The sequence below is a fragment of the Aricia agestis genome, chromosome 4 (genome assembly GCF_905147365.1).
Source record: "Aricia agestis chromosome 4, ilAriAges1.1, whole genome shotgun sequence".
Classification (NCBI taxonomy): Eukaryota; Metazoa; Arthropoda; class Insecta; order Lepidoptera; family Lycaenidae; genus Aricia; species Aricia agestis.
In genome coordinates this window covers 2,250,641-2,278,302 of record NC_056409.1, presented here as the reverse complement: position 1 = coordinate 2,278,302, position 27,662 = coordinate 2,250,641, and the positions used below count along the sequence as shown (strand labels likewise).

General features: G+C 35.1%; 3 protein-coding genes across 6 annotated transcripts in view; 2 read left to right on the top strand and 1 right to left on the bottom strand.

Moving 5' to 3' along the window:
• Window positions 1-11,715, bottom strand: part of LOC121726032 (carbonic anhydrase-related protein 10) — a 60,104-nt gene extending 48,389 nt beyond the window's left edge. For 3 of the 4 annotated variants that reach the window (XM_042113245.1, XM_042113247.1, XM_042113248.1), the window contains exons 1-2: window positions 11,581-11,715; window positions 4,675-4,727 (exon numbers count right to left, since the gene is read on the bottom strand). The gene's annotated coding sequence lies outside the window, so the exon portion shown is untranslated. Of the gene's footprint in view, window positions 1-4,674; window positions 4,728-10,810; window positions 10,845-11,580 lie in introns of those variants that run through there. The other variant, XM_042113246.1, reaches the window with a different exon arrangement.
• On the top strand, window positions 1,697-4,135 carry LOC121726045 (fibrohexamerin-like). The gene is made up of 5 exons (XM_042113263.1): window positions 1,697-1,777; window positions 2,109-2,319; window positions 2,587-2,726; window positions 3,062-3,190; window positions 3,993-4,135. Exons 2-5 carry the CDS (start codon window positions 2,144-2,146, stop codon window positions 4,133-4,135), a joined length of 588 nt encoding a protein of 195 aa, XP_041969197.1. The 5' UTR covers window positions 1,697-1,777; window positions 2,109-2,143.
• LOC121726044 lies at window positions 5,735-7,867 on the top strand. Its single transcript, XM_042113262.1, has 4 exons — window positions 5,735-5,807; window positions 6,626-6,836; window positions 7,434-7,573; window positions 7,821-7,867. Exons 1-4 carry the CDS (start codon window positions 5,735-5,737, stop codon window positions 7,865-7,867), a joined length of 471 nt encoding a protein of 156 aa, XP_041969196.1.
• Window positions 11,716-27,662: the final 15,947 nt, after the last annotated feature.

Here is a 27,662-nt window from a genome sequence, read left to right as displayed (position 1 = left end):
AAAAAAAACTATAGGTATATAACTATAGGTGTAATAAATGAATTTTATAAATAACGTAGAATGAGTTAGAACTAAGATCAAAGACCCGTGAGTCGCCACATTGTGCATTGTTTTAAAATCTATCACAATAAATTAATTGATTACTGATTACAAACAAAATATAACAATTAATGTTGAAACTTTAAAACTTGTTTTTGTTTTTTATATTATTATATTATTGTTTTAGCAAAACTCATAATAAAACCAATTTAAACTTCAGAAATAATATCAAAATTTTAACATTTTAATTGTTTGATTACGTTAATTTCAATGTAATGTTTATTACTATAAAAAAATCCCCGCCTCATTTTTTTTCTAATTCTATTAAACTTCAACATTACATTACTGTCATTTATTAGTTGATTCGCTATTTAGACCACTAATAATCACTCTCCTCTCCTTGTCTTGTCTTTTCTGATTCAAAACTTCTGCAACAAATTTTATCCAAATCGGTTCAGTAGTATATTCTTGAAGAGATAACCGTCAGGCTGTATACATATTATGTATTCATAATAAAATAAATAAAACAAAAATAGCCTTTATTCTACCACTATACATGTAGAATATTGCTACATTAATTATGTTTCTTAATATTATTATATTGATATTACACATTAGTAAAACTTTAATCGTTACTGATAGTTCAATTATTTTAAACATATTATTAAATTATTAATTTTAAAATATAACATTTTTAAATTATTGATTATTTTAGTATTATTATTTCTACAATATCCTATTATTATTTTTCTTAAAGCTAAGATGTGGGAGTCGCCTCTTTGGCGTAGGCCTCCCCCAGTCTTCTCCAGGTATCTCTGTCTCTCGTCTTCCTTCCCCAATCTAATCCACTTTTTTCCTTGAATATATCCACTCATCTTTTCCTAGGTTTCCCTCTCTTTCTCTGTCTGTCCCTCGGTTGCCATTCTGTTATTTTACTAGTCCATTTCCCATTGTCCATTCTTATCATATATATGTCCTGATCATTTCCATTTAAAGTATTCTAATTTTCTGTAGTACGTTTGAGACCTTGGTTTTTTCCTTATAGTTTCATTTCTGATTTTGTCTGATATCTTTATGCCAAGCATGCCATTTTGTGTTGATGGATCGCTTATATATATCTTGTCTTAATCTTTTCTCCGTAAGAACCAAGTTTGACAGCCGTAATTGAAAAGTTTACTTTTAACATCTATGCTCACCTCTCTATTTTTCATGATTTCTTTAACTCCAGAACTTTTTCCAAGCAATTGCTATTCGTCTATTTGTTTCTTTCTCTGTCTGGTCTTTAAAGGAAATGTATTCATAATATGGATTTATATTATTTTAATTTCTAAGCTAGGATTGAGATTACAATAATATTATGCTTAGTAGCTTACACTTAATCTACTATGTATGTAGCTTTTGTTTACTTGGATGTTGTGTACTTGTGTATTTTTATTTTCACAAAAAATGATAAAACTTAATTTTTGTTTATTACAGAAACAATAATTAAAATAATGACTTGAACTTTGTAAATAAAAAATACAACTAAATACACCCTGTAGAACCAGTTAATCATAAACATTCTTAATTCAATACTAATTACAAGAAGCACGATGGACGTGCGTACGAAGTATAAATGAGTAATTATATTGAGTGCAGTATACACTTTGCTCAAAGATGGCCGTGTTAAAAGTATTATTGCTTATTAGCTTTGCAGTGGCCTCACTCGCCCAGAATTATAACAATCAATATAATTCAGGTATGCTTCAAAGCCTAATTTATTACAATTGGATATTAAAGAAACAAAGAATTCTATTAAATAGAAGTCTTTGTAAAGAAACTGAAATGTAGACACTAAAAATAAGAAAATGTTGAAGTCCGAGATTCATGTGAAAAACCAAAATATTTAAACTTTATAATGATTGCTGAACTAACACTAATAAGCATTAATTTTACAAACACCGAGGTTTACTTGTTCCAATTAAAATGAAAGTTCGCCCATGTTTTTAAAATATTATGCCTTTTTTAACCCAGAGTTAAATGAAACCAAGACGCTGATGCGCCTAATACAATATAATATAATTATTCAGGAAGAAACGTAGAACGACCATGTGAGGTATTCGAGATGAATTGCATCCGCCAATTTCTGGCGAAACACGCGAAATGCAAGCCGGTGCATGGGAGCGTACCGGAGCCCTACTACAGGGCACAGACTAGGGCTCTGCTGCCCAACATCAATAGTACTCTGACCCTGGATGATGTGGAGTATAAGGGATTGAATGGCAGAGTCCAGGAATTTTCGTAAGTGACCATAAAATTATAAATTTAGTAGTAGAGTAGTAAGTAACTACAAGAGCTTCTAAATCTAATATCAGAGTAACGTTTCTAAGGGCCTGTTTCACCACTTCCTGATAAAGCTATCTACTAATTAATATTATCGAATGCTTTATTAACTCCTTGAAATTCACTTTGTATGTCTTCACTCATTTTCTCCAAAACTTTGTAAACGTCTTTTACTCATTATTTATTTCCAAATAGTTTACCAATTCTATCTTGTTACATGACTAGCATCAACCGCGAGTCAGATAAGCTAGTGCTGGCGGTGGAATTCCGTAACCTGTACACGGCGTCCGACCGCACTCATTTCACAGTGTACCGCCGCGCGCGCGAGCCCATCACCACCGTCGACTTCCTCAAGGTCCTCTACAGTGAGTATGGCATTATGGACTTCATCGTTAAGAGGTATTTGTGAAAGTTCATTAGGAGACCAAGCCAAAACATATCTGACCGATATCCCTTCAAATACTTCACTGGGCAGTTATATTTTTAAATAAGTACTTACTTAAATGAGGTGTCTTATTTACGGCGGCGATTAACTGTTTCGACCATACTGGAATTTAAAATTTCACACAAAGTAACCCAAATAAGTTGGCACCATTAGATACTTATCTACAGTATTTTGGTATTCAATTTTATTGCTTTTCTATGTGACTCATATAAAATAGGTGTTGCGTATTTTAGCATATTTTGATAATGTTTTCAGAATCTATGACAATTACAATTGTGATCCCGGATTTAAAGAGTCTGAAACTGGAGCAGGCGGAGACCTTCTCGTACGTAGACGACGGAGCACCCAGGATAACTATTGGGCCGAACGCTTTCAATAGCCCAGGTAAGTACTGTTATGGTAATTTGTACCATCATAGAAATTGATTCAGTGGTTGATGGCAGACCCAAGTTTGTTTCGTCGGGTTATGTCAAGTCAATGCGAGAAGCACTGACCGATGATACCATCATGCCGGGATTTTTCACGCTTGACATATCTCGGCAAAATTACAAAGGTGTCCCATTTGACCATGAATCAATTTCCTGATGGTCCATCAATGACAGGGAGCAAATAATATAAAAGTTACTTATCCTGTGATATGAAATATCATATTGTCGTTAATGGCTTTTTATGAGATACCATTGTGTAGTTTGGTAATAAACTGATTAAAAGAGTAACATCGCGTACAGATAGAAATCAATAGCAAGGATATTTCTTGCAGAGTTTAGTTACCTTCCTATAATAACATTGATCTGGAACGAATTATATTTTTTTAATAAATACCTTCTATGTGCACAAACCATGACCAATTAAATTTGAAATGAAAACAATTAACCACTTGCGTGTATTTATACAACAATTAGGTGTTATTTAAAATATTAAATATCGATTCACTTAACTGTGCTTAGGCTCAAATTACCCATGAAAAGGTATAATTAGTTTCAATGAAATTGAAATTTGTCTTAAATTAATTAGAAGTTAGTAAGTTTTTGTTCATTACCACTTCAATAAATGGAGTTCTTAATGTGAATCAAATTTTATCAACTTTCTGCAAAATAACATTTATATTTTAAACAATATTATATTTACAGCTTGTTATTCATGAGGTTTATATTTTGATTTTGACCAATTTCAAAATGTATCCTAGATCCCACTGTAAGGCGGGCTGCGGCGGAGTTCTACCCCAGCCTACCCATCGGAGTCAGGGAGGCCTACCTCACAGAAGGCAGCTTCATCATAATCACCTTCATACAGAAAACTCTCTGTGACTTCGGCCTCAATGTCCTATAAGATGGCGGATTAAAAGATATATTTTCTACGTTGTTTTATTTAACATCATGTTGTAGTTAACTTATTAGTGATCATCATGTGTATCACAGTTCGGTATCAAAATATTTTCGCGTTTTAATAAGCGAACAATGTGAAACCGATATTAAGTATTTAATTAATTTTGTAAAAGTTATAGCTCTGTCAGTTTAAAATATTTGGTTTCGTCATTTATTAACAAGGATATAGGTATTTCTGAAACTATTCTGGTTCAGAATGTATTTATATTAATTCTAACTATAAAGGTCCTTAAAATAAATTAAAAAGGGTATTATTAGCCCCTAAAGGGACGAGTGCGAGTAGTTCCCTGAAGGGCTTGTAAAAGTCGATATGAAATGGTCGGTAAACCTTTTTTATAGCCGAATTTCCGAAATGAAATACGATTCAGCTAGTGAAAATATTGAGCAGGAAATTGTGAGATTTTTATTTCAAAGGAAAAGTTGTATTAAGTGTTTAACTGCAAAAAATCTAAAATACGTAAGACTTCTTATATTAAAACTTACCTTCCCAAATAGTTACTCCATTGGTCGACAGAACTTCAGACTGGTAGTGTGACCTAGAAAAAAAAGATAAGTTGTTAATCTATATGAATAAAAATAAAATTTAAAAACTCGCGAAAAACTCGAGAACGGCTAAATTGATTTGACAGATTTTAGTCTTCAAATATTGGTGGAAGTTCAGGGAAGGTTTTAAATATTGGGATGAAAGTGATACGAACTTCACCAGGTCATCTAGTACGGAATAAAAATATATTAAGTTCTTACTTGAATTACACTTTTACAATCTTGGTTTGTCTTGATTATTAATACATTACTGTGACTAATGATGCTGCAGTCAAAACTAATATAATCCCACTAAATTACGTAAGCTCTGTCGAAACTAATGCCGCTGTGATTTCCACTCAGTGTGGAGTGAATAATTAGGAGGTTCATCTTCTCACAATACGACCGACTATCGTCATCCTCGTCTTACGGAACTATCATAAATTTATATTATATTCTAGTAGGTATGATTTCCTTGTACCAGCAAAATTTGCGGTATTCTATCTTAGGATACACAGAATACCTTTCAATTAATGAAATAAATAAATAAAATAAAACATGTGTTGGCCTACCACCGGAACTGACCCGACGAGAAGAACCGGCGTAAGAAACTCGCACTTTTTACCAAAAAAGTGGTAAAATTTATCTTTTAAAATATGAAGATTGCAATTTACCTTGTAATGATAAATTTCTTATGAAAAAGCAACCTTTATATTAGATTTCATATAAAATGTAATGATCATCTTTATTTATAGATTTCAACCTATAAAATCTATCAAATCTTTATAACAGTTTAATTATTTCAGTTCTATTACGAAGAAGCGATAATCTTTCAAGACGCTAAGTGTTTCTAATTAAAAATTATTAGTAATGAATAAAACCTTCATTAATTTTAATTCTACATCTATATTATTAACTAAACACGTTATTATCTTCACGCGAGTATTACGTAATACGTATAGATAGTAGGTATATAAAGTCTGTAATATAATTTGCCGGCTTACTCGAAAAGTTTATAGCAATGAAAATATTATTGTGTCTCGCAATATTCTTCATTGGCAGCAATTGCCAGCAGTCTGTGACCAAACAAAAAGGTAAAGCGATAAAATATAGAAAAATATTATATCCCAAACCACGAGACATAAAATTCAACAAATTTTGACATGAGTCGATAAAAGTTCAGTGGCATATTTACAAAGCCTTATTAAATTAAGATAACATTAAAATTTGGGCTGTTTTTCGTATATTTTTACAAGACTTAGAAAGGTATTTTGGAAGTATATTGTCAATCACTTCAGACAAGAGGACGGGGAGTAAACTCGGCCAAGTCTGACTTGATACCTAGGCTTAGGCATTTACTAATGGTCTGCGGTTTCCTAGATTAATGGAAGCTGAGAGAAATATCGTAGACCACCTAGGTATAGAGCAGAAAATTATATTTTGACTAAAAGCGAAGCCACTCTCAGTAACGTTTATACCAAGATTTCAACTATAACCTGACTAGCTTTGAATTTTTTTCTTTTTGTTTATCGGTGCGATTCCAATTAATTCGCACTTCTTTAGCATTTATTTAGAAAACATATACTTACTTTATAATTATATTTTTAACTGACGGCCGCACTCATATTTATTTCTTATTGTTCTTATTTTATTCTGTCAGGCTCTTAATTAAAATATATCTAAGAGGACGATCAATTCCTTTCGGTTTCCAAAAATCCGTTGTTTCCACACTTTACAATCTATGGCGGTACAACTGTCGCGACCATTCTTCATCGCGCTATCGTTTTAGTACGACAGTATATACGACAACCGATATTAATGTAGTGGGCTTCGGCCTGATAGAATACCACCTCGGTCTGTTGGAAGTTCCTATATGTGGCTATTACTCAAATCCCAAGTAATATATTTTCAGAGAACCGCATAGTGCGACCATGCTCCACCTCCGACATAGACTGTATCAGACGATACTTCGGTGACCATGCCCAGTGCCGGGTGACCCACGGTCCTGTCCCCGATCCCATGTACTTCAAGCACACTTACGCGTTCCTACCTGCAGCCAACATGACACTGACCAGTGATGACTTCTACCGTACTAATTTGAACGGCAGGATCGAGGAGTTTTAGTAAGTTTCTTGTTTGATACGGCGAACACGGAAGAAGTTTGCAGTCAATGTATTACTGCCTCTGATAAGACTATGTAATAATAAATTGTATAAACTTGCGACATGCCTCAAAATTCGTTAGACGGAGAGAGAGTAACGAGTATAGACCAGGGGTCGTCAAATGGCGGACCGCAGTCCGCATCCGGACCGCCGACCCATTGCGTGCGGACCACCGACAAAGCATTTTCGAAAATGAACTTCGTTTAATGTCAATAGCTTGCACCAACATCACTTCAAACTTCAGACAGATAATAATTAGCAACTAAAATTGACACTTTTCTCATTGTTTGATACCTTTGTAATTTCCGTTATTTGTTTAAAAATATTTTTTACAAATTGTGTGGACCGCGAAGGCCATTTCAATTCTGAAAATGGACCGCGAGCGAAACTAATCGGTGACCCCTGGTATAGACTATAGAGTGCTGGCGCAGCGTATCAGAAGGAATAAGGTGCTTATTCTACCGCAGCGAAAATATATTTTTCAGTTTTCACTCCTTTCCACCCGAGTGCAACACTTTTTTTTTTCTTTTACGACTTCTTTTTTAATTACTTTTCTAGCATCAACAAGGAAACCGACAAGCTGTTGATAGCTTTGGAGTTCAAGAACCTGACTATATATTCCAACAACAGTTACTTGGCTTACCACAGAAGAGCCAAGGAGCCCATTATTAACAAAACCACCCTAAGGATATTTATCGGTAAGTATAGGTCTACCAGAATCTGATGGCAAAAAGTGAAAAAATAAATTGACTCTAACAATACCGGGGTACTTGGATTAAAACATTTTGATCCTTTTTTTTCCTGCGGCTGATTATGTGTTTGAAACATGCAAATTGTAAAAAAAAAAATACAATGATTAAGGATATTTTTTTGAAAATCTGCCATCCAAATTCGCTATCAGATCCTGGTAGACCTATACAACATAAAAATGCTATATTATTACAGAAAGAATAATAAACGAAATGCCTTCTAAATTCATCTCGTTAAATTAATGTGTGTTATCAAACGCATTCGTTATTCAGTTCTACTCGTAGTAGTCAACCACTTAACTTTGAAAGTAACTTAAGAGGATACCACAGCGGCTAGAGAAATGAAAAAAAAGTACGTGTAATATCTATAGCTGTCTCCCTTACCTCAAGCCTATACCGCAGAACGCGATAGAGACAACTGCAGAAAATCCAGAAAATCAACGATTCGTTGTCCCCTGATTCCTTCTCCAAAACTTAACCGATTTAAGTACTTTTTTCATTAAAGATTAAAAAAAGGCTTGAGCTGTGTTCCTATGTTTTGCTTTTTTTGTATAATCTATCCAAATCTGTTTTCTGGACGTTTGAACACAGTGGAAAATCTGGCCATTTTTTTGGGTTTTTGAACGTTCATATCTTATTTAATAATTAAATTATGAAAAAAAAGAAAACATAGGGACATTGTATTAGTGGCCTTAGATATTCAGGAAAAAAATTATAACTCTACTAGCATTATCCAGGGAGGAAACAGGGGACAGCGTTTGTATGGAAAAAATGGCGGTGTGGAATCCTCTTAAGGGGGCGACTAACCCTAAAGTGTTGATTTTATAATTAATTTTTATACTTGAAAATAAGCCCCGAATAGTTTCATTTTCTAAAATTAGATACTACATTTTATTTTCGAGAATTCGATCTGAGCTAAAACACGATATCTTAAAATTTTCTTGATAGAAAAAAATCACAAAGATGCATCTAATTTTCACGAATTTTTCATTTATTGCCATAACCGTGCATTGAACTAAGTTAATCTCTATATATCTAAAAATCTTAACAAATTGTATACAATTTTATCATTGAGAGATCGACCTAGCGGATATTTAAAATGTTGTATATTTATCGAGTTATTGAGAAAAAACTAATTTGTCGATGAATCCGCGTCGTTCTTTTTCACCTGGCATATGAAAGACGGGCGTGAGTGTGAAGAGAGAAGGACGCTGTTTGATTTTTGGGGTTAGTCGCCCTCTTAAAAGTAGGTATCCACAAAACCAGATTCCAGGCAACTTGCATTTAATAATTTTGACAGAAAGCTCAAAATCAAAAAGTATATTTTTGGATTCGAAATAGCATCTAGAGAGCGCCATGAAACTTGTGATGAAACTTAGCGATGGAAGCTATGGCGTTACCCTCAAATATCAGCCATTTTTTAAACATAGAACCCTTATTTTTTTGCAGGTTCCATGACGATCACCATGATAATCCCTAACATCCGCGACCTGAACATCCACATGGCGGAGACCACCGCGTACTTCAACAGCCTCGAAAACTCCTTCGCTCTGGGCCCTGAGGCCTTCAAGGGCTCCGGTAAGATTCACTTTATATCTAGCTGTTTGCAAGTCAATTTGAACGTATGTTTCTTCGCCTAACCTATTAATCCGATGGATTTGGTGTCACCATAGGGTGTAGACAAATTATACATATACGTGGGAGAGCCATGCTTCGGCACGAATGGGCCGGCTCGACCGGAGAAACACCACGTTCTCACAGAAAACCGGCGTGAAACAGCGCTTGCGCTGTGTTTCGCCGAGTGAGTGAGTTTACCGGAGGCCCAATTCCCTTCCCTATCATCCCCAATTCCCTTCCCATCCCATCCCTACCCTCCCCTATTACCCTATTCCCTCTTAAAAGGCCGGCAACGCACCTGCAGCTCTTCTGATGCTGCGAGTGTCCATGGGCGACGGAAGTTGCTTTCCATCAGGTGACCCGTTTGCTCGTTTGCCCCCTTATTTCATACAAAAAAAATGTATAATAAGTCCATGATGTCACTAGATTCGTAATATAGTGTTCCAGGTAACCTAGGCTATGTAATTATGTTGAGTTGAGTTAGAAGAATCCGAAAGACTTTATGACTTTTGACGTTCACTAAACACAAAAACGTTTTCACACCAAGCGAATGTCACTTTCGTTCGACTATTTTACACCGTCAATGTAAAGATTGTTTTTAGAAAGTTTTATTATTTTTGTTGGAATATACGTACTAGAGTACAAATATTCAAGTACAATAAGTAAACCTCAAATCAAGTTTTCTTAACTTTTTAATTCCTACGATGTTCATCTAAGTCAGTTGATGTGTAACTGTCATGTGTGATGTCATTATATATTAAAATTATATCTATTGAATGGACGGTCGATTTTTCTTTTTGCACTAAACCTATTCCCATTTTCTATCAATTTTTATTATGATCCTTAGAAAGATAAATAATAGTTTGTTTGTAACTAACATTTAACGGATTTTTATAAAATAACGAATCTTTCGATGTTTTAGATCCTGGACTGAAGCAAGCCGGTACGGACCTGTACCTCTACGCCAACCAGGTGTTCAAGGAGGGAATGATGACCGACGGATACGAGAACATCCTCGCATACATACAGCATAACATATGTGATTTCGGCATTCAAATATAAAAGAAATAATAAAGAGATCAACAGTTTTAGTTACACTATTATGGCCTTGTCTGATTTCATAACTTGTCCACAACGTAAATTTTTTTAACAAGGATAAAACATTTCCCATACAAAATAAATATATTATGTACGTACCTTTTATTTGAAAAAGAAAAAGTGTTTGAAAACTTTAAAGCAATGTGCTAACACATTTTTCTTATTTTATTTCGTTTAATTTTGCAGTCAGAGACTAAAATTTTATCAAGATCACTTCACCTGTGGCAAAATAGCACTAAAATCAGTCAGTTGTTTTTAATATGAACGTTTTAATCCAAGCTATTAAATATATAGCTTGGATTAAATTTAAAACTATATATTATAATATATTGTCTTCAGATAAACTATCGGAATAATAAAAACAACTCGGATATAAACCATACCTAAAACTACAGCTAATATACCCGCAGAAGCTGTCAGTCCTCGGGGGCCAGAACAATGCATATCCTATAACAATTTGCAACAATTTACCGAGGTGAAGTGGCCAAGTAACTCCGACGTCTGTCCCGACTCCCGCCTCCCGCTAACTCCGAACTTCTGACAACTTTATAACTCCGTCACTACTTTTATATTCCACTGTCTCACTGAATTAAATGTCTATTGATTTCTTTTATTGCATTGTAGATGTCTGACCGCCGTACTCAGAGACATTTAATTATGATTAAGCTTCATTATAATGAAGAGTTTGACAGATAACGTCCCATACGTTATTTTAAATCAAAATTTTGAATTAATTACATTAAGTAATTAATGTTCCACTCAGAGTAAGGCAGTTAGTATAAGAGAATAGTAAATATTTTTTATTATTATTTGCTATTAGTACGACGTTCGATTAAAAACGAAATAAAATTAATCAAGAAAAGTTAATTTAAAGATTGAAATATATCAGTGTAAGAAATGTTGATATTATTTGTATAATTAAAGTGTGTTTAAATAATAATCATGGCTTTGATAAATGTTAAGTACATAATATTTTAACAAAAACTAAATAAAAGAATACCAACATTGACTATTATAATAAATCAATATATAATTAATAACAGCTAAATGTTTTAAGCTTATAAATTTAATTTAAATTCTTTTTATCCAAAAATCATGCTCCATGTATTTTCTAATTGCATTAAAAAGTTATTTCCTTTTCAATAATAATTATTATATTTTTTTAAATAAATTATTAAATAACGTTTGCTATAATTTTATTAAATAACATATTATTATACGTATATTAAAAAAACACTTACCGATTAATCAACAAAAACAATTAAAAAGTGTTTAAAATGAACACTACACATAAATTAACACGTATCTGTTGGGAGGAAAAGTTTTTCGTAGCGCGCGCTACGGGTCTACGCCGCCCACACGACCTCTCGCGCGAAAGCTCGCGGTCAACTGAGCGACGCCAGCCTGTCTCTACTTTCATGAAATGAGCTGAAAGGGACCCCTCGAAAGTAAAGTGGAGCAACCGCCAGGCAGCGACGAAGAATTTTCAACTGTACGGCCGAAGCGTAAAGTTGGGATTGGCATGATGACGAATTTGTTTTTAAAGTGCTCAACTGTTTGTTTGGGAGGGTCGCAGAGGCGGGAATGAGTGTGTGAAAAAAAAATAAGCCAACCACGTCTCAGTGAGTTAGGGCTTCAGGGGCGGGTTTTCAGTGAATATCTTTAATTAAAGGAACTTCGCTTGGTTACTGTAATGAATTGATGTTTGTGAAAAAAAAAACATGCCTCGGATACCCCAAAGGCAAATGAAAGCGAGAAGTTTTTCAGTGCTTTTGCAAGTTAATTAATTAGCTTTGTGTGCATTTTTATTACAGCACTATATTTTGTATAATTTACAAGATGTTCGCTTTAAAAATAATAGTAGTGTATATTGAGAAAATATTCTAATATTTTCTCAACACATACTAAGTAGAGTACAGAAATAGAAAACTCTGTAACTTGATCGTTTAAAAAGTTTGTCTGGCGAGATTTTTTAACTGACAAAGTGTATAATAACAACAGTAAAAAGCAATAATATTATGATAACCAGATACGTTAACTTTACGTAAAGTTGCAAAAATCCAAGACTAGTGTAATGCAAGTTAACTAGGAAGCTCAAAATAGTTTTACTAGCTTGAATTGATGTAGTATAATTTATTTCTTGTCTTGAAATACTCGACTATGAATGGAAGATGGAATCAGCTTTTATCTCTTTCGTCAAAGGCGGGGCCACGCTGCGCATGCGCTAAACTATCTTAAGAATAAGAATTCCCAAGAAAATATTTCCACGGAAAATGTATTATTATTAGAATTTATCATTTACTAAGAAGGTTAGGCCCTTAGCCTTGGGGTCTCTTAGAAATAGCTTATCCGGAAGATTTTACTTTGTCGTGTAAAGGGTACGGTATCATTTTTGGCCTAGCTATTCTACTGTTATAAGACGATTATGAAATAGGGTATCAATGGTATACCAAAACTTTAACAAGCTCCAAAAGAAATTAAAACTTAAAATAAAACATTTAGGGCCTGTTTCACCACTTCCTGATAAGGTGCCGGATAGGCTATCCACAAATTTTTTGACAGATTCTCCATACTTTATCTGTCAAGTTAATTAAGTTGTGGATAGCCTATCCGAGACTTATCAGGAAGTGGTGAAACAGGCCCTTAGTCACTAAGTTTCTTAATAATTTTAGAGGCTATCTACATCATAATACTTCAAAGCTCTCGTTTTAAGAATTGTAGCATCATCAATAAATAAATTATAATTTTTTTAACTGCAATCATTTGTTTTTTACAACTTAGAATAATATTTTTATAAATTAGTTTTATTATTTTATAAACCTAAAGACCTATTTTACGTCACCCTTATAATTATTTGTATTATAATAATACTGTGAAAATATAATTCCTACATCTTCTGGCAAATGTCATTGGTTTATTTGCGTATATGGTAAAGCAGTTTTTAATCCATTTGGCTGTCGAGTTCAATTGCTGTACTCGAGCAGGATCAAGCACAGATGTCAAGTCCAATCCACGGGTTTAGTTCTGGTTCACTGCAGTCGTGTGACAGCATGAACGAACTTTTACGAACTTTATTTTGTGGCAAACATATGAATATGTTTGCCACAAAATAAAGCTCGCATTTTCTTTACACTTTGGCCCCTTTTCCTAATAGCAATAATTATTTTTAAGCCTGTTTATTTGTTTAAATTTTGTGTAAAATTAATTTCAAAATTAAATCTTTTAAAGAATATTTTAACTAGTTTTCCAAAAAAGGTAGAAAGAATCCCACCAAAAACATACCTGTTAAAATGTGGCCAAGTTCCTATCGGCAAATTTTTGGTCTAAAAAAAGAGTTGAAATCCAATCCAATGCCAAGTTTAGATGCACTTCATCGATCGTTATCATTTTCATCAACAGCCTGATCCATAATACTTCTAATTTGAACGTGGCAGGTTAATTTAATTATATTATTATCTAATACAATTATGAATTAATCAAGAGTTACGTATAGCACGAAAACCTGCCAAGTTCAAATTTAGAAGTATTATGGATCAGCTTTTTTTTATGAAATAAGGGGGCAAACGAGCAAACGGATCACCTGATGGAAAGCAACTTCCGTCGCCCATGGACACTCACAGCATCAGAAGAGCCGCAAGTGCGTTGCCGGCCTTTAAGAGGGAATAGGGTAATAGGGAGGGTAGGGAAGGGAAGGGAAAAGGGGAGAGTAGGGAAGGGAATAGGATAGGGGATTGGGCCTCCGGTAAACTCACTCACTCGGCGAAACACAGTGCAAGCGCTGTTTCACGCCGGTTTTCTGTGAGAACGTGGTATTTCTCCGGTCGAGCCGGCCCATTCGTGCAGAAGCATGGCTCTCCCACGTATAAACAGGCTGTTGATGAAAATGATAACGATCGATGAAGTGCATCTAAAATTGGCATTGGATTGGATTTCAACTCTTTTTTTAGACCAAAAATTTGCCGATAGGAACTTGGCCCCATTTTAACAGGTATGTTTTTGGTGGGATTTCAATACTTTTTTTCAAGAAATTATACCTATTTTAATTTTTTTGACCGACTTCCAAAAAGGAGGAGGTAATACGTTCGGCTGTATGTATCTTTTTTTATTTTTTTTTATTTGTATGTTCAACGATTACTCAGCCGTTGGTGGTCGGTTTTTTCAAAATTCTTTTTGTGTTGTATTGGGTTTAACTCGAATTTGGTACCATGTTCACAAAAGTGGTGATCTGATGATGGGATCCTTGAGGAATCGAGGGGATTTCTTGAAATTTATATGGAAACATGTAGTGATTTTGATTTTTTCTGAAGCATTCGAGGTAAATGCTACCAAAAAGTAAGACTTCGCCCTAGATTATACCCTGGATCCGAAGGTACCGAACAGAACTTTTGAATGCTTATAGATACAGGTTCGGGGATTTCGGCGTTGTTTAAACAACTGAAAGTGTAAGCCAACACATCAATTTGATTGATCATCATCATCACAACCATAATTATGCCATGCATCATCACATTATGACACAATTAGAGGTACTTTTCATGATATTTTGCATCGAAGCAGATGTTTTTGATGACGATTTCGCTGTTTGTGGACCGATTTTCAAAATTCTCATGTTGTTGTATAGGATACAATCTTAATTTTGTATAACAATTACGACAGTGAGCTGATGATGGGATCTATGAGCAATCGGGGGAAATCCTTGAAATTTATCAAAACACTCATAGTGGTTAAAATGTTGTTTTTAGTAAGTTAAACATATTATTATGTTACGAGTAAGAGAAATTTCATACGAAGGTGTCTCTTGGTCCAAAGGCACTGAACAGAACTCCTGAACCTTTAAAGATAAAAGTTTGGAAATTGCAGCATCGCTTAGATAACTGCAAGCATTTACCACAATTTCGCTTATAGTAACATAATGTGAATAGTTAACATTCGTATTGGTTATTTACTCATAAAGCCTTATTTTGTAGATAACTAAAAAGAGTGAAATTATTATTTTTAACAAAAAAATTAAAACCGACTTCCAAGGTAAAAACAATAATAATATGAACTAAAAAGTATAAAATAACTCTTACTCTTTAATAGTGCCTTTTTCAGAATTCGTCTAAATCTCAACTATTTCTGTACATACCACAGTCTTCATTACTTTGAAGTCGATACTAGTCCCAAAAGTTTCAGATATTCTGACATTGACTGAACTCACGATTAAATTAGCTGGTAGGTACCGACCTCAAAATAATGAAGACTGTGGTATGTACAGAAATAGTTGAGATTTAGACGAATTCTGAAAAAGGCACTATTAAAGATTAAGAGTTATTTAATACTTTTTAGTTCATTTATGTTTTTACCTTGGAAGTCGGTTTTAATTTTTTTGTTAAAAATAATTATTATTAATCTACATATTTAATATTATAACACACGATCTGAGTGTCAAATTTCATTACGTTAGGAAAATTGGAGGTGGTATCTAAAGTTCGTAGATGAACCGACTCACGCCTTACCGATTTCTCAAATTTCTCAATTTTTTTTATCTACTTATAACACATGCCCTGCGTGCCAAATTTCATAAGGCTAGGATAATCGGAAGTGGCCTCTAAGGTTTGTAGGTGAACTGACTCACGCTTGACCGATTTCTTAAATTTCTCAATTTTTTGTTAATCTACATATTACACACGACCTGTGTGCCAAATTTCATAACGCTAGGACAATTGGAAGTGGCCTAGAGGTTTTGATTACCGGTCAGTGAGTGAGTGCCAAAATTAGCTATTTTCACAGAAAGATATTTCAGGATCTGCCGAAGCTATATCTATTAAATTTGGTATACTGCCTTAGTACTAGCACATAATTACGTAGGTATCATTTTATGTTTGCACTCGCAATAGGCACTGAGCTACAGGGGGGTCAAAAGTGCGTCGAAACGGTTCGTGTAAATAGTGCACGGCATGCGCGCGGCATGCTGGAACTTCGCAGCGCGCTCTGTGCGCTTTGATAAATAAAAGTCGTCGCTATAACAGCAAATACTAAAAAAAAATATATATATTTAAGGGGGGCTCCCATACAACAAACGTTAGTTTTTTGGTCTTTTTGGCTCGTAATCCATAATGGCAACATATTATAGACACTTGAAATTTTCACAAAATCCTTAATTAATTGTGTACAATATTAAGTAATAAAATTAAAATAAAATAATTAATTAAGGGGGGCTCCCATTCAAAAAATACCATTTTTTCCTTATTTTCGCTCTATAACGGTACGGAACACTTCGTGCGCGAGTCCGACTCGCACTTGGCCGATTTTTTCTTAATTTCTATGAAGATTTAAAAAAATACCCTGAGAAAATGTTAAATTATCTGAGGATTTCACTAAAATCAGTGACTGAATGAGTGACGGATTGAGTGAAACAATTGGCAACGTCGCCAGTCGCCGCATGCGGAGCGTTTGACTCTGGCTGCGCTGGCTACTTGGCAACGTCGCCAGGTGAATTACTCGTCAATCGTCATAATATATCTCAATAGAACTGGTTGGCCACGTCGCTGGCCACGTCGCCATGGCGTCCCGGTGAGGTATGGCCCTAACGAGAATGTAGCCTGTCTTTGTTATTTTTTAAATTTTAACTGTTCGTTTAATTTTTTTCCGCACTTATTTATTATATTTAGGGTAAAAATGCCGAATGAAAATAGAAGATAAACAGAAAATATTATGTACTATAAGCTTGAGAATCCCATACATTTTTTATTTCAAATTTCGACGAAGAAATTAATAAGCAGCTCATCGGTTTCGGTGATAGTGGTTGGTTTTATCGAAAGCTACGCAGGAGTAATATGAAGTTAAGGCATACCACCAGACCAAAAACCCAATAAAGGTATACCGTATACGGTATACCTTTGTGGCGGTACCCAATATTCGCCTAACATTCCTGCATCGCGCTATCGAAGTTTTCTGAGCGCGTCGGTATATATACGACAGCTGAAATGTATCACGTCGGGGTCACCAATAAGGGAATAAGCGTGGCGACGCTAAAGGAAGATCTTCCAACCGAGCGAGGTGTTATGCTCGGTCAGGCCGGAGCGCACGTGATACATTTCAGCTGTCGTATATATACCGACGCGCTCAGAAAACTTCGATAGCGCGATGCAGGAATGTTAGGCGAATTGTGGGTACCACCACACCTTTATTGGGTTTTTGGTCTGGTACTATAGTACGTCTCCCAGGAATTCATTCATTCATTCATTCTCGTAGAGACGTACTATATATAGTACGTCTCCCAGGAATTCATATTATTATGATAGTATTTGTCTACTTGAGCTACAAGACTGTGATTATTATACCAACTGTAACTACTATTCTATAATTTCTTTAGCTCTCCAGTTTGTATTTAAGTAGAGAAAGACTTCAAAATTCAATATAGAATTCGACTTGCAACTATGTCAAACTGTAGCGACAAGTCAATGCAATACTGAAACTTGAAATATCTTTTCTTATTTAAAGTGCGAGACGAAATTCTCTTAGAAATACGAGGAGTGCTCTGTCAGCGTTTTATTGTGTTTCGCTACACGTCCTCTCATCGCGCAGTTCGGTCACGGACTGGCGCCGCTGCACAATTCCGCCGTGAGGTGGCGCTGTCAATTTGTCTCGAGTCTCTCGAGTTGGCGCCCAACGTGGAGCCGAAGTTTCTAGTATTGAATATAAAATGGAGTTATGTAACCGTAAACTTTTATGTGGATGCGAACGGTAATGGACTCGAAATATTTTAAAATACATTTCGTGTTGTTCGTCAAAGTGTTTTGTTTAACGTTGGGACTCATGAAAGTTCGAAAGCTCGTATGATTGGTTGTAACTCTGAATATCAACGTTCTAAGCCATGTTCAACAGCAAACTGTTAAATTAGCATTCCTTTCAAAGCTACAATGTATCTTAAAAAGAGGCAAAGGAATTTCTTAAAGAGGCGCTTAAAAATTGAAATAAAGTCATCGTCGGTATTCGGCTATCAAAGCGTCTCCCGAGGGGGGAATCGTTCACCGCGATCCGGTCTGATGTATTCCGTCTCGGAGGGGAGAATGGGGAGCCAGATAAAACTACCGAATTCAAGAATTATTTTATTCCTTCAAATTAACAAGGTTTTATCTTTGGTGAAGTTGCTTTACGTTGCTGTAAATGAATTTTACGTTTTGTGTATCTATCACACAAAACGTAAAATTTACACAATAAATAAATTATACTTTAGCCTTTACAAACAAAGTACATTATGTTTTAGTATGTCAATATTTATTCGTATTTCAAAAGAAAACAACATCCTTATAAGCTTAGGAACTTTCTATTGCCGAGTAAAATTCCAGCAGATTTCATTTCGAAGTTATGTAAGTATTTAGCAATATGAGTTCCTTTCTTACAGTAGCAGTAAAAGCAAATACACGGTTCTTGGAATATTGAGACCGAGCTTAAATGATTTCACAATTTCAGGGCTCGCCATAAAGGTACAAAACTCTAGGAAACGTTTCAAAAGGGGTTTGTACATATATTTCTTCAATATATATAATATAATATTACTGAAGATACATAGCATTATCTGCAATCATTGACATCATGGATATTACTTATTAACATTAACGGCAGTACTCAGGGAAATTTAATATACTTAGGGCCTGTTTCACCACTTTCTGATAAAGTGCCTAATAGGCTATTCACAACTTTTTTGACAGATTCTCCATACTTGATCTGTCATTTTAAATGGTTTTAAATAGCTTTATCAGGAAGTGGTGAAACAGGCCCTTAATGTTAAAACTTGAGTTTAAGAAGGATTTTGACATACACATTTTCTGTCAAACTTAAATAATCAGATAATGTCTCTAACTGCCCCACTAAGAGTGGGACATTAATTACTTAAATGTAATTAATTCAAAATTTTGACATAAGCCCCATACATTATCTGTGAAACTCGTCATTAAATTGAAGGTTAATCATGATTAAATGTCTCTGAGTACGGCGGTAAGTGCTGCCGTAAAAAGTATAAACTGTTTATTATCACTTTTTAGGGTCCCGTACCCAAAGGGTAAAAAACGGGACCCTATTACTAAGACTTCGTTACTCTGTCTGTCTGTCCGTCTGTCTGTCTCCAGGCTGTAACTCGAGGACGGTAATAGCTAGAGAGTTGAAATTTTCACAGATTATAATATGATGTATATCTGTTGCCGCTATAACAACAAATACTAAAAACAAAATAAAATACATATTTAAGGGGGGCTCCCATACAACAAACGTGATTTTTTTTTGGCATTTTTTGCTCTATATAATATCAATATTGGCAAAAGTTAAGTAAGTACTTGAATTTTTCACAAAATCTTTGCTTATATGTGTTCTTTAATATTTAATAATAATATTAAAATAATATCAAAAATTGAGAGGGGCTTCCATACAAAAAACACAGTTTTTGGCCTAATTTGGCTCTATAATGGTACGGAACCCTTCGTGCGTGAGTCCGACTCGCACTTGGCCGATTATTTCAAATAGTGATATCTTTATAAGGTAGTATTACTAGAGTGTTCATATTAGTCCTATCATAAAGAAAATCTAAGTCTACGAAAAATTGCTAACAGTTCAACATTCAGTTCATTCAGTTCAATTTTAAAAGATAAACTCTAATTGAGTAAACGCTGAATTAACGTCGCCCGTGCGGCCGTGTACCGAGTTCCGAAAATGATCAAAACAGTTGTTTGAAGCAAAACGACCTAATTTGACGGCAAGAACTCGACTAATTGAATTGAAAAACTTCTCGTTAAGGAGGGGGGAGGCGGCGTCGCGGACTGTGGCAACTTCGAAAAATTCCCGTTAGTTTGTTTCACGGTAACTCAATAAAACTAGAAAAAGAACTGCGAAGTTAAGGATCAACTTTGATAAAGTCCGCGCTGGATTTAATACATTTTCGGACCGGCTACGTAATCCATACGAATATTATAAATGCGAAAATGTGTCTGTCTTTCTGTTACCTCTTCACGCTCAAACCGCTCAACCGATTTTGCTGAAACGCATGGAGATACTTTGAATCCCGAGAAATGACATAGGATAGTTTTTATCCCGGAAAAATGTACGGTTCCCGCGCGATAAACGGATTTTGGTGCAACGAAGTTGCGGGCGTCATCTAGTTCAAATGATTATATTCGAAATGTTGGTCTAGGATTTACAGTGAACCATCAGCTCAAATGTTGAAAATATGTTTTTAATTGGTGCATCTCAAAATGTTCATCAAAATGGTAAATATCGACCGTTGCATAAATAAAACAAAAAACTTGTAAGAAAAATGAGGCTCTACATTAAAGTTTTATAGAGCTTAGATAGCTTACGCGTGTGAGTTAAGAGTCCGGGTGCCATCGAAATTCTCATACAAACGTAATACCAAGATCATTTCCCATTAATATTTTATGTAAATATTTTGCAGTGAATCTTTGTACAGGAACCTAGGTAATTACTATCTTAACCTGAATAATAACTCAAATATGGTAAATATTCTCGTATAGAAAAAAAAAAATGTTTTATTTCTGAGTAAATTTGAATCAAATTTTTTCAGAATGTCTACCTGATGCCTACCACCGGTTCGGGAACTACCCCGGCGAGAAGAACCGGCGTAAGAAACTCGCACGGGTTCCACTTTTTACCAAAAAAGTGAGAGAAAAATTATTCTTTTAAAATAAAGTTTACAATTTTGTAACTTAATATTATATACAATGTCAACATACATAATTGTAAGTCATAATAAAATAATGTAGAAGTAGCCTTGCAAGAAGCCATCCTACTCCCAAGATGTGCCATCTTCTATGAAATCATTGACCTTATAATAAGCTTTGGCACACAAACGCTCTTTGACTACTTTTTTAAATTTATTAATGGAAAGATTTTGAACGTTTTCTGGGATTTTATTGTAAAGGCGTATACATTGACCTTTAAAAGATTTACTGACTTTACTAAGTCTGATCACTGGCATGTCCAGCTTGTGCTTATTTCTAGTATTTCTACAGTGAATGTCACTTTTAACTTTAAATTTATTTATATTTTTTCTAACATATATTACATTATCCAAAATGTATTGAGAAGCAACAGTTAGAATACCAATTTATAAAGCAGACATTTTATAAATAGAACGTATGGCTCGCTTCTGCAGCACAAATATTGTATTAATGTCGGCAGCGTTTCCCCATAAAAGGATTCCATATGACATCCTACTATGAAAATAACTAAAATATACTAATCGTGCCGTGTCTTCGTCAGAAATTTCTCTAATTTTTCTGACTGCATATGCTGCAGAACTGAGCCTACCTGCTAGATTAGCAATGTGAGGACCCCACTGTAATTTACTATCAAGTGTAATACCTAGGAATACAGTGTTATCTACCAAATTCATCTTCTCATCATTTAATAGCACATTGGTTTGTACTTGCCTAACATTGGGCAAAGTAAACTTTATACATTTAGTTTTACTAGAATTTAAAAGTAAGTTATTAACATTAAACCAATGTACTATTTTTGAGAGAGCACTGTTTACCTCGTCGTAGTTCGACTGTTGTCGCTTCACTTTAAAAATAAGTGAAGTGTCATTAGCAAAAAGCACTATCTCATTATTATTATCCTTTACTAGATAAGGTAAGTCAAATGATCTTGGTATTACGTTTATATGAGAATTTCGATGGCACCCGGACTCTTAATATTAATTTATCTAATATACATGAACATGTACTTTAAATGGCACGTCACTGCTAAACAGTTAAAAAAGCTTAGTGGTGCCATAGGATTTCCATTTGATTGATTAGGTACAGACCTAATTGAAATTTTGACCAATCAAAAACTAATCAAATATACACCAATGAGACAGCAAAATCCATCCTGGAGAATTATAAAGTAGGGCTTAAAAGTTTCATTTAAATCTCTCGTTAGAGTTAATAGCCGTCAAATCCGAAATCGCCGAAACAAAACCAAAAGTTAAGTCTAGTCTTATCCCGAAAGTAGATGAAAATCGCCTCGAAATCTGTTGACGGGCGGAAAATAACAAGAAAATGCACCATTAATTCCTGCTTCCTTGTTGTGCGACCGCTATAATTAAATTTAAGTCTTATCCCAACGGCGGAAAGTCGCAATTTCGTCGGGGGAGCCAGTGAAAACATTTTTTGTTTGATTTGATAAAGTCAGGTCCCGCATTAGCATTTCCGGGGTTAATCAGCTTTGTATTTTCTAAGTAAATAAACAAAAACGCCAGCTTAATAGAGCGCGCTGATTTAGTATGTAAATCTCAAAATGGCTGCCACATTTGCGAGTGTAGTGTAAAAAGTTGCTTTTATATTGCTGGCCTCTGTTTTACATCATGTCAATTAACCTTGTCTAATGACAAATTGAAAGATTACCGTACCAGCTGATATAGTTTGTTAATATATATTGAATTAGCTGTGCCCTTGTTAGGGAAAATAAACTGTGATATTTTCCTACAGTAAAAAGTTGCCTGTATTATGTTAATCCACGGTATCTACATACCAAATTTTATTAAAATCGCTCCAGCCCTTTAGACGTGAAGAAAATATAACAAACATACAAACTCACAAACTGTCCCAATTATAATATTAGTAGGATAAGTGTATTAGAGACTCCATTGTTGTAGTGAGCAATGTGATATAATATAATATTAAATCTTTTGTTCCAGTCATTGCGCTCACGTTCTTGTGTAATAAAATATATAAAGCTGGCATCTGTAGAATTTGTATCTAAAGCATACATATCTGCACAAAAATATGCAGAGAAAATATTCAACCTCTAGTTGGTCTCGTTAACAACAATATTCATGTTCAGCAACAAATAATATTGCTCAAGACGTATGATCCTAATGTTCGCAGTCATTACTTATTCGTCCCGCCACCGGCAACATTTCATGACGTGGGAGCACGTCGGATCACGTCGGGCCACATGTTAAATCATTACGACTCCATACTCCCGCATAACGACTCACCAAATGAGGTAATACTGAATACGACGTTTCGACATCTCGATATTACGGTATTTTGCGACGCATTTATGAATAAAATTAGGTTGAACATGATTTACAAAGGTCTACTTTTTCGTTATTCGATTCAACGTTGTGCGAACTTATCGCCAAAATTCGTTTGTCGCGCGGCTACCGTAATTTTTCCGGGACAAAAGTATCCTATGTCCCGGGACCCATGCCAAAGTTTCAGCAAAATCTGTTTAGCGGTTTGGGCGTGAAAAGGTAACAGACAGACAAACTTTCGCATTTATAATAATATTAGTAAGTACTCAGTCTCAGTCCATGATTATAAACAACTAAAAAAAATATATAGTTTTAAATAAGCATTTTTTTTATGAAAGAAGGGGGCAAACGAGCAAACGGGTCTCTTGATGGAAAGCAACTTCCGTCGCCCATGGACGGCACTCGCAGCATCAGAAGAGCTGCAGGTGCGTTGCCGGCCTTTTAAGAGGGAATTAGGTTATAGGGGAGGGTAGGGATGGGAAGGAAAGGGAATAGGGGAGGATAGGGAAGGGAATTGGGTCTCCGGTAAACTCACTCACTCGGCGAAACAAGCGATGTTTCACGCCGGTTTTCTGTGAGAACATGGTATTTCTCCGGTCGAGCCGGCCCATTCGTGCCGAAGCATGGCTCTTCCACGTATCATACAATAAAATGGAAATCTGCTCTAGAGTCTAGACCTTGTAACATCCCTAGACCAAATCAATCCAATAAAACAAATGCAATTCACCGACCTAGGTCTTCATTGAAACAACCTTGATATTAATTTACACAATTAGGGCACAACATTAATCACGCTGATTTAGAGGCGCTTATTCAATTGTCCAACTGTCGATGATCGTAAATCTCGGACACTGGGACACTCGGACACCCGTGTCTCGATCTATCAATGTTGTACATCTTAGTGTCCCGCTGATGCGGCTGATCTCTGTATCGATTAGCTTAGTTAGCATAATATACATACAAGGCGTAACAAAACAGAGCGATAATTACTGATAATTCTTGAGGGTGTGTATGAGTCCCGTGTATAAAGTTTACTGTGAAAGTAGCAGCGATGAAAGGACAAATTTTTAAACCTTTGTTTGGTAAAATTCATGATACTTTGTGTTGTTACTTATAATATTCACTGCAATATATATATGAATAGAATGATTGTAAGAATTGACGTGAAATAGATTGTTCTTTTGCATACTTAATTAGTGCCCGAGAGAACGAGCTATAGTGGGAGTTAAAGAAAACACAAATAAGTCAAAAATGCAAGAATATAAATATAATATTTATAAATATAATAATCCCTATAGGCTACGCAATTATATAAAACTTCGTGAAAATACTGTAACAATTATTATACACAAGATATACCTAATATTATCACTTTTAAAATGTTTATAAAATAATATGTATGTATGTAAGTATATAGATGACTAGAGATGTGCCGACTAGTCGGTAAAGCCGACTATCCGGCCACTTTTGTAGTCGGCGACTAGTCGGCGAATAGTCGGCAAAAAGCGCCGACTATCCGGTTTTTTATTATTTTACTATTATTGATGTTACATTTAAGAAAAACCTTGATTGTTTTGAAATTAATTGATTGTCTTTCTGAAAATACTTGCTTGTAAATAAATATCTATGACATTTATTTAATAACATCATAATATCTTCTTTATTCTAAACAATTTTAATAAAAAAATACGTGTGGCACTCGAGGACTGCCGCGGCTTTATATCATGACGTTAACATAACCAAAACACGATCCGACACGTTCGCAGGAGGCGTATGCGACTTACTTTAGTAAACGAAGCGTTACGAAAACATCTGAAACCATGATCGGTTGGCCGACTAGTCGGCCGATTAGTCGGCTTCTTTGCAACCGACTAATCGGCTAGTCGGCCAAAGTCATGATCGGAACATCATAAATGACATAAAAATAATATTATTTTTTATGTCAAGTTTATGAAACTCGGTACATTATCATATAACAATGAATGGTTTGAATTGAGCGGATGCAATACGGAGCAAATTGAATTCAGGCTAGCAGACAATAGTTGAGTAGTTCTGGCCAAACTTCATTTGTTCTCACCACAAAGGTGGAGTACGTGCACACATACTATATATATGATATGGGTTACAGGACAGTGAAGGATATAACTGGACGATTATTACCTATATTTAAATAATATTATTAATATTATACAGGTGAAAAGCGCTCGATCAGATGTTGACAACTTTGTGCGGGCTTTTTACCTTTTGTTGCTTAAAATTTTAAGATAATATAATAAGATAGGTATTATACAAACCACTAACGCCTCCGTGGTCCAGTGGCTAAGAGCGTGGCTCTTGACTCGGAGGTCGTGGGCTCGATTCCCGCGTTGAAAACATGTTATTTCCAATTTTGGTTAGGACAATGCAGGCTGATCACCTGATTGTCTGACAAGTAAGATGATCCATGCGTCGGATGGGCATGTAAAAAGTTGGTCCTGCACCTGATCTCTCGCCAGTCGTGTCGATCTTCCGTCCCACTGGGTTATGAGAGTAAAGGAATAGGTACTACGCACTATAAAATTACTCCTGCGTACCTGGCCTGGTTTCAATGAAACCGGTGTGGGGGTATTATACAATCCACTTAATATACAAACTGATTTAATTGGTCTTCTTAGTATAAAAAGCCACGGTGTAAAACAGACTATGATATTTTAAAAACAAGTGCTTTCTTTATTCTGGTATATTGAGTTTACGAGTTTTTCATCTCTGGCGATTGCCGGAAAATCCAGACAAAGAGCAATAAGCCGCTGTAATATTTGGCAACATTTTGATACATTAATATTTCAGTGATAGAGTAACAAGTTGCCTTGACGACTTCTAGTCGCAGTTTAAATGCATTTACCATTTCTTTTCTCTGAAGTCGTATGAAAATAGGTTAATATGGTAAAGGCCTAATTGTATATTAAAATATATATTTTAATTAGTAGCTCAAATCTTTGTTTTCCCGCAGCAGAACGATTTACCTATAGTAGTACTATCGAATCATGCAAGTTATTTTTTGAAAATAAAAAATATTTTGTATGACGTACTATGGCAACTTTATGCCGATAGGCGCGAGCGGCTATGATCAGACCGATTTTTTTTTATGATTTGCATAAAAAAAACTTCATAAATCTATTGTACTACGATAGAATCATTTTACTGCGGAAAAACAACTATTAAAATTTCACGCAGTATATTAATTAGAAGCTTAAGCTGTGCTAACTTCTATTGCTAAATGCTATATTTAGAAACATTCAACTTTAAAATCTGAATTTAAGATATTTGAGATTTATGAGTCTGAACAGAGCCTAAGTATATTCCATGCCGTATCTTCCTCCTTCCACCGTCTACGTGCCGAATTTAGTAGTCAAACAATAGGTATAGTGACAGGCTCCTATTGCTGGGGAAGTTGAGTCCAACTCATCGGACACTATTTGCAACTGGGGCTTAGACGGGGATGTCTGTTACACTAGAAGAGATTGCATTGGTTTCGTTTTATCCCACCAGTCAATATAAAGTAAAGCAACACCCAATGATTAGGTTAGGTTAGTTTTAGGGTTCCATAGTCAACGAGGATTTGTTGATTACAGAACCCGAAAACGGAACCCTAACCGGCAGATTTTTTGTATATTGATAGGTTAATAGTTAAATAATTTAAGAGTAACATTGTGCTACAAATAGAACAATCCATATTTTAGGACCGTCAAATCGAAATATTAAATCCTTTCTATCTCTGTTACCACTTCCGAGAACTTACGCAGAGGTAATTGTTGTTTGTCTTATCAAAATGAAGCTACTGACGAAAAATTTGCTTGATAGTAATAAAAAAATGTTCTAGGGCAGGGGTCACCAAATGGCGGACCGCGGTCCGCATCCGGACCGCCGACCCATTGAGTGCGGACCGAGCATATTCGAAGATGATCTTCGTTCATCTTAGGACTTCAACATCTCCAGGATTTAATGTCAATATCTATAGCTTGCACCAATATTTCACTCCAAACTTCAGAGAGATAATTAGCTACAAAAAATGGTTACTTTTCTCATAGATATATTCTACTAGCTGTTGCCCGCGACTTCGTCCGCGTGGACTTCAGTTTATACCGCGCGGTGTCAACAAAATTGGTGTCAAAAGCTTTTTAAAACCCTGGTACCCCTTAAATCAAAATACTCAAAACAGCCGTGTAGTGTGCACATAATATGATTTTTTTTTACTTAATTAAACTTTTTATACCAAATTTTAAAGCTTATTTAGCGTTACACAACTTAGCTGCATAATGCATTACA

Excerpts from the sequence above, each read along its gene's own strand:
- LOC121726045 (XM_042113263.1), top strand. The coding sequence starts at position 2,144 with ATGAATTGCATCCGCCAATTTCTGGCGAAACACGCGAAATGCAAGCCG. Across the intron at positions 2,320-2,586 it reads GGCAGAGTCCAGGAATTTTC|CATCAACCGCGAGTCAGATA; the intron begins GTAAGTGACCAT and ends TTACATGACTAG. Across the intron at positions 3,191-3,992 it reads GAACGCTTTCAATAGCCCAG|ATCCCACTGTAAGGCGGGCT; the intron begins GTAAGTACTGTT and ends AATGTATCCTAG.
- LOC121726044 (XM_042113262.1), top strand. The coding sequence starts at position 5,735 with ATGAAAATATTATTGTGTCTCGCAATATTCTTCATTGGCAGCAATTGC. Across the intron at positions 5,808-6,625 it reads GTCTGTGACCAAACAAAAAG|AGAACCGCATAGTGCGACCA; the intron begins GTAAAGCGATAA and ends ATATATTTTCAG. Across the intron at positions 7,574-7,820 it reads CACCCTAAGGATATTTATCG|AAAGAATAATAAACGAAATG; the intron begins GTAAGTATAGGT and ends ATATTATTACAG.